The sequence below is a fragment of the Frankliniella occidentalis genome, unplaced genomic scaffold (assembly GCF_000697945.3).
Source record: "Frankliniella occidentalis isolate FOCC.00 unplaced genomic scaffold, Focc_3.1 Scaffold17, whole genome shotgun sequence".
In the NCBI taxonomy this organism is placed as follows: Eukaryota; Metazoa; Arthropoda; class Insecta; order Thysanoptera; family Thripidae; genus Frankliniella; species Frankliniella occidentalis.
Genome location: NW_026267147.1, coordinates 561,735 through 569,232, shown reverse-complemented (window position 1 = coordinate 569,232; position 7,498 = coordinate 561,735). Strand labels below are relative to the sequence as shown.

At 51.0% G+C, this 7,498-nt stretch overlaps 1 protein-coding gene across 2 annotated transcripts in view; it reads left to right on the top strand.

Annotated features, from left to right (window-relative positions):
- The window catches only part of LOC113206979 (uncharacterized), a 32,932-nt gene extending 29,312 nt beyond the window's left edge, over positions 1-3,620 (top strand). The window contains exons 2-3 of one of the 2 annotated variants that reach the window (XM_052264267.1): positions 2,045-2,603; positions 2,991-3,620. In XM_052264267.1, the coding sequence (XP_052120227.1) occupies positions 2,051-2,603; positions 2,991-3,292 (855 nt within the window). In that variant the 5' untranslated portion in view covers positions 2,045-2,050 and the 3' untranslated portion in view covers positions 3,293-3,620. Of the gene's footprint in view, positions 1-2,044 lie in introns of both variants that reach the window. The other variant, XM_026423300.2, reaches the window with a different exon arrangement.
- Positions 3,621-7,498: the final 3,878 nt, after the last annotated feature.

The window sequence follows — 7,498 nt, the reverse complement described above, 5'->3', positions numbered from 1 at the left end:
GCGTCTGTGTCTGTTTGGGTTTGGAGAGCGGGGAGGGGAACTTGGAGGAAGAAAGGCGCGCATTTGTGGCCGTGAGCTCAAGAATACATGTATCAGTGCCAACACTCTTAGGGCAGCGGAGCACGGCGCGCGCTCCTGCGTGTGTGTGTGTGTGTGTGCGTGTGTGTGTGTGTGTGTGTGTGTGTGTGTGTGTGTGTGTGTACGTGTGTACGTGTGTACGTGTGTACGTGTGTGTTCGTGCGCGCGCATGTGTGGGTTCCGGTGGGTCCCATGTATGGCCTGCCTCGTGTCCTGTTATATTTAATTCATTCGCTTGTCGGCACGTCATCGCCCGCGCTACGCCGCTACGCTCCTCCACGGCACAGTCTGGCGAGAGGTTTGCCCCGCCCGCCCTGGGGACGGGCTTTCGTGTCGCTGCAGTGTAGGAAGGTCTTGTGGTCTGGGAAAGGGGCTGTGGGAGGGGCGAAGGGTTGTTAAAGATGATCTTACCGCGTCTCCTTCCCCACCCTTCCTTCTCTGCTGGCTGAACAATAAGGCCGATTCTCCCTGCGGTAACGAAACTCAACTCTGCCCCGCCGTTTTGCTGGTTCTTGTTTTCGTCGTAATATTTTTAATATTTCCCTCTTGCGCGGCGCTGCCATTTCGTTCAACTCTCCTCAGACCCAGCGGTTTTGTTTCAAGTCTTTGACCACGTAGATGTAACTTCTCGTCAATTACAATGTTTGTTTAACAGACCACTATTTAACGAAGGAAATTCGTTCGAACCGAGTGGTGAAGTTTCTCGTCAAGTACACCGCTAAGTAATGAAGTGTGCAGCTGGCGTGGGCTGGCATGCCAAGTCCCAAAGTCCCACGGACACCATGGAATTCCACACTGTTAAAAATATTGTCAAATTATCACACTTTTTGTAATGACTAGTTTGTTAAAAAACAATATCATTCGTTTTCATTGGCACGTTGCAAAATTCCTTCTATTTTGATCGTAGTGGTCCATAAAAATGGTTCCTACTTTTCACCATGTTGTAACACTACAACAAAACGGTTGTAAATTTTGATAGCAAGATGAATCGTTACAAAACGAACAAGCTTATGTAATTACAAAGTTATGGTGCAGGAGGAAGTAAATAACCACTGTTTTGAAATGAAAATTTGTTTCAGAAAATTTGGGGAATGTTGTTGGATTACAACATGTGTTGTTTTTTATCATTTGTTGCTATCAAACTTTACATCATGTTGTAAATTTACAACGAATTTTTTTAACAGTGCATGATCTCTCTATTCCATGGGTAGCGGTCTGTTTTCCATGTGTGGCTTACCATAAATTATTAAGTGGTGCGTTATTTCAGAAATCTCATTAGTGTTCCCATGAACCATGGGAGGCTTTTCTCCACTAAACGTGACATGTCACTGTTATTCAAATACAGTGACGTCACATTCTATATAATGTGAATTGTGTCACATTATTTAGAATATCATGTCACATTCGTTATAATCTAGATTAGAGTGCCGTGTGGACATTTGTGCCCGGACCCTGATCGTATCCGTCCGCCCCCAATAGCTCTTGTGCCTGGGGTGCGTTGAGGTCTCCATGCGGGAGGCCCGCGGTGAGGGCTTTCCTCCCCAGGGGTCGCCCCGAACTTTCACTGGTCCTTTCGCTCTAATTGCGAGCAAATCTTAGCACTTTCAGCGAGCAAGGAGGGCGATCGGAGAGCTCCCTGGAAACAGCCGGAAACGCCTTCCAAATCGACTGAAACAGGGTGGGGGGAGGGGGTAGTGGGAGGACGGAAGTAGAGCGTTCTCTGGGAGCTCCCCGATCGCCCTCAAGTGGAAGCGGGAGAGTCATTGAGCGAACACAAAGTACTTTAACGAAAAATGAGTCCGCAGCCAAAGTTTCCTCAAACTGCCCTTCTCTAATCCATGTCACCGAATCTTACCTCAAATAAGGCATCAATAACCTCACCAAAGGAACCGTGTCGTGAAGTCCCAACGTCCCAACGCCAACCTTTCTCTTATTAACGCCCTCATATTCTCTTTTTCACGTACAGGAAAGCATGGATCGCCTTCCTGACGACGCCCTGTTGGAGGTGTTGCTGTGGCTGCCCCCCGAAGACCTCCTGGCCTGCCGGCTGGTTTGCAAGCGGCTCGGCACGCTGGCCATGCACCCGCACGTCTGGCGGCGGAAGTGTTGTTCGGTGTCGGCTGCTTCGTGCGCCTGTCCAGTGCTGCGCTTAGCGCCGTGTCTGGGCCTCTTACAAGTGACATTGCCATTGAAGAACTGCCTCCACCTGTACACCACCAGGTGCGCCGTGTCGAGGCTGGACTTGCTTGTTGACAAGTACATGAAAGACGCTGCTCTGATCATTCATCGTCAGAGCTTCCTTCTTAGGCTCAAGTCAGTGACGGTCACGCTGGGTCAATATCGAGTCGGTCAATATTTAACCTTTGACGCCGGCGTCGCAATATTGTTCACAACATTGGCGTCGACGTGTGGGCTGACGTACCTTAAAGTGAGAGCGGAGTTTGGCTCCGGTCTGAGTTTTGACATGACTCAGTCCTTGCAGAGCATCGCCGTACCCAGCTCCATCAAGACATTTATCTTTGAAGGTATCGTACAGCGAGAGGCAACGCACTTCTGTAGCTTTGTGTTGGCAAGGCACGCTGCCACCCTCGAGACACTTCGAATATTGTGTTTCCTATCGGCCTCGACAACTTCCCTGCTGTCTGACCTGCCGAATCTACGCCGCCTGACCTACGCGATCAACCCTGGGCAAGAGGCCGTGACCAGCTGCAAACTGCTGAGGATCCTGACTCTATCTTTCTGTTCAGATGATCGATCCGTGAAGGAGCTCTTCTGCAAAGCCGAACAGTTGCGGAAGGTCATACTAATTTGCCATTTTAGGCCCACGACTGTCGACGACGTCTTGCCAGAGACAATTCTTGCCCTCTCCTCGACGCGTGTGGAGAAGTTGTGTATTTACATGTCTGTTGCAGTAGGCCATGCTCTTTCCCAAACTTACATTGTCCGGCGAGCTGCCCTGTGGGCGTTGGCGCTGCTCTCGGTGTTGCCCCGGCTCCCAGCACTGCAAGAGCTCTCATTGGATTGGCACACCGATGAACTCCTGCGAGGCATCAATCCAACGACTGCACCTGCCCTGCGGATCCTCAGCCTGCACTGCGGGGCTGTCCGGCCATGCACCCCGGGTCCCGCGCATCGGGATGCATTCAAATCTCTCTTTTCCGCTAACCCGTCTGTTAAGGTGAAGGTTACCCGCTCTTGCACTAGGTGTTTATAACTCCAGACGTTGCAATTTTCCATAAAATGGCGCTCCTTATGACTCAATTGTGTAATACCAGGTGGCTGATTCGCGCCGCGCACTTTCGTAGTTACTGTACGGCACGCACGCATGCGGGCGGGTTGTCTACTCTCACGGGGCCGTAAGGAGCCGTAGGCAACGAGAATATGCAAACCCGCTCGCACCTGCGCATGCTGCACAGTATAACTACGAAAGTTGCGCGGCGTGAATCAGCCACATAGTATGTATTAGTCTGAAATGTATTACTTATTTAGGTAACGACTGCATTTCCGTGAAGTGTTACGATTAAACTTGTGTTTCTTTTAAATGCGTTTGTTTTTTATCTAAGCTAAGTAGGGGGGGGGGGGGCACTAAGTGACACAGAAACATAGTGACAAATCGCTGCCCTGGCCCTCCTGTTAACTGTTAGCACCAGCCTCAGTGCAAAGAACCAAGTTTTTGACCACTAGCAGAAACATACCACATTGATGATAAATTCCAAAACGTGTCACTATTTGCCCCACCATCCCTTACATAATTGTCTTTTTCCATTTAGCTGTCCCGGACGCTAGCCACAACATCTGACCCCAATTTTGACTATGGAAAAGGGATCATCCTTTAAAGTATCGGGTATAACTGTGATTACGCAGCAGTGTTGCGGGTTTGCCTACTCTTTACCCCCGTAAGGGGCAATGACCCTTGCGGCCATATTGAGTATGCAATCCCTCAACACTGCTGCGTATTCACATTTACACCCGGTATGCCGATACGTCCGTCATTCGCCGTTCCGACGATGCCAACTTCAACCTTTGAAAGCTCTCATAGCGCCTGATGGTAGGCAACATCTTGCCTGCAGGGCATGCATGTACTGCTGGTGGCCTACCCCAAGTCTCACAGGCGCTGAGCTCGCCGTAATTTGCCGAATGAATCTGTGAAAAACGGACGATCCATAAGCCCTCGTATGGTAAGTGAAAAGTAGGAAAATTTCACGGGCAAATTTTCCTTGACGCAACACTGGAAAAACAAAGGTGCTATACAGGGTGGTCCACAGACCCCTTCCTTTATTTTGCTTATACTGTACCGCATGCACGGGAGGCGGAGCGGAGGAGCGGAGGGGTCGGACGTGCTTCGTGCCGCTCCGTCTCAACCCTTCGGTTTTGGTGGTTCAAACTCGGTGTTACAGGAAGTGCTTGGTACCTATGGATCGGCGTTGTGCTCCGGAGTGTGTGTGTGTGAAGTTTCGTTCCAATCAGTGCAACGGTGTGGAAATTATCAGTGATTTTCTTGTATTTCGTGGTGGCGTCCCCTGCGTGCCTTCCGTGAAGTGGGTGGAGCGCCGCAACATCTGGCGAGGCCGGGCGCTGAGGCCTCTCCGCCCGCCGGGCCGTGTCTGCGATTCTACGGTGCCAGCCAGCCTCCAGCGTGGGTGACACAGCGGTGGAAGTGCATCAAGATCCGGATTTCAGTGTCCAGTGCAGTGTCAGTGAAGTGTGTGAAGTGCAGTGATCGAGTGTGATGTGTTAGTGTCCAAATCCAAGAGTGTCCGAAATCGGCCGCGCGAGGCCGCGGCAACTCCTCGTGGCGACCCAACCTGCTGAGTCCACTTCTTCGGCGTTGAACCCAACGAGTACCGAGTACCCAGCGTTTGGCCTTCCCTGTCGGCCCACCCCTGACGGTGACGCCCCGGGCCCGAGCGAGCCGCACCAAACCAGCCGTGCGGGTGGGCTTGCCTACCGTCGCTCACCGCGGCGCCTTATGGCCCCGTACGAGTACGCAACCCGCCCGCACGCCTGCATCCGTTACAGTATAAGGAAAATAAAGGAAGGGGTCTGTGGACCACCCTCTATAACACCTTTTAAAGGTGCTACTGCATACTAATACCTTTGTAAAGGCACTATAATTGCCAAAAAAGCACCTTTAGGGGCCAGTCGCGCCATTGTAACAGCACTATTTCACTAACTCTTGTAAAAAGGCATTACATAGCACCTTTGTTATTCCAGTGAAGTTGTAAAATTACAAAAATACATAGTACGATACATAGTAACGACTTAAAATGAATTGGCGAGTAAAAAATGTGCTCTCGTAATTTTACAACGTAAATAGTAATTCAAGTTAATTTTTTTTTTGTAAATTTGCGTCGAATTTTTTTACAGTGTCCCTGCTGGCATAACAGGTGATGTGCCTCGCATAGTGTAGGAATGGTGATCCCACACCTACAAGTGTGTGACATTTACACACTTGGGTTTTCGGTGTGTGTACCGCGGTGACATCCATAGAGGCGATTTTGTACGAGGCGATGGATATGGATACACGACTCCCAGACTCCCAGTCAGGAACGTGTCTTTTAGGGCTGCTTTCAAATCAGTGTTAATTTGACGTGAATGTTTGACTGTTTAGTTTGTGCTCGCGTCAAATGTCAGAGGGGATGCTGCCCGACACCCGTGCTGTGCCGGAGCCGGTGGATGCGTTCGCTTAGGCGCGGCGCGGTGTCGCCCGGCGGACACACACTCGATGACGAGCCAAAGCCTCCTGTCCCGGTCAGCCTTTTTACTTGGCAGGGCCTGTCGGCTCGCGGCCGCGCCAGGGGTTGTAACGGTTTGCCGCGCCGCACTATGTTATGCCGAAATGCCCCATTAGGCCGGCCGGGCTGTTAAAGCGCTGCACTGCACTGAGCCGCGAGATGTTCGCTTCCTCCACCGGGGCAGGGCGGGGCGGGGCGGCGCCGATAGCAAACTGAACAGCCAGGTGTGGCGATCGTTGGCGGCGTTGCTGCTCTTCAGTGCGGAAACTGAACTGTTATTTTACACGAGTGCGTGTTGATTCATCCGTTCATTTATTTTTAAAGTAAGAAAACCCATTCTAATATCCAGGGCAGCTTCTTTAACTTATGAAATTAAACAGCGGAAGGTGGTAGGGGGTGGAGCCGCGCCCGTTAAAAACCCCGATCTTTTCGTGTGTGTCGTCAGTTAGTGGTTAAGTAAGTCGGGAGCGTCGTTAACTTTTAGTGGTTTGTTTTTTCCTTCTTCCTATCCTACCGTTGTTTGGAGGCGGCCAGCAGGCAGTGCCGAACCTCTTTCACAAATCCTGGACACGTTATCTAATGCAGAGGAGAGGAAAAGAGAGGGGGTGGGGGCGAAGCCCACGACTCACGTGACGAAAACGCATAAACAAAGTGTTTTCGTTTGGACCGAACGTTCCGTTAACGTTTGAGGCAGAGCTAGGCGATCGGGCTGAGGAAACGGCAACGATAAGGGGAACGCTCCCTAAAACAACTCGGATTGACAGCAAAGGGAGAGGCAGGGCCTGCTTTTGTCTCTCTCACTCGCGCTGCTGAACGCTGCGCGTATCGTGTACTCTGTGAAAAATATGTTCGTACATGTAAGATACATTTTGTAATTTGCCATTTACAAAATGTGTCGTACACGTACAACCTCCCACCTAGCTCCCACCTTTGCTCGTCATTCCATTTCCAGTCGATACGGAGTGTTTTGTTTCCTGTACCCTTTATTCTTGAGAGTGTATCGCATTGACACTTCTGTCGTTGGGGAGTGAAGGAAAGAAAGGAGAGCTACTCAAAGTGCGGAATCGGTCAAGGGGACCATTATTTCATTATGATAGAGGGGGGACCTTGAAAAGATTTTCAGGGGAAATTTATAAACTTACCCTGTATACCATTAAATAACATGCTCGCAGTAATCTTGTCTTTTAGTGGCAAAACTTAAAGCAATAAGATAACATTTATTTTTCCTGGACGTGTTTCTCTACTCGACACACCGAGCACGAGCCGGCCCGGCCGAGCGCAGCACAGTTTGGTTCCGGTTGATGACTGCAGCCAAGCTCTGCCGGGCCGGCACGGCAGGCGCACGGGCGGACGGACAGACTCACCTGCCGACGCACCTGAAGGCACGTGCACGTCCCAGCGCACCTCCCCCTGCACTTGCAAGGCGTGCGGCCACCCCAGTGCAACACAGAGTGCACTCGCACGCACAGACGGACAGACTCACCTACCGGTACGTGCACATGCACGTCCCGATGCACGTACATGCACGTACAAGGCGTGCGGCCATCCCACAGTGCAAAATAGAGTGCACGCGCCTCTATACACGCTCGTTGCCAGCAAGAAGACGTCGTCGTTCTGTTTGCTCATATCGACGTCAAATTGATGTAGCTTCTGACACGTTTCTGGCCCGCCTTGAGGCTTTGCAC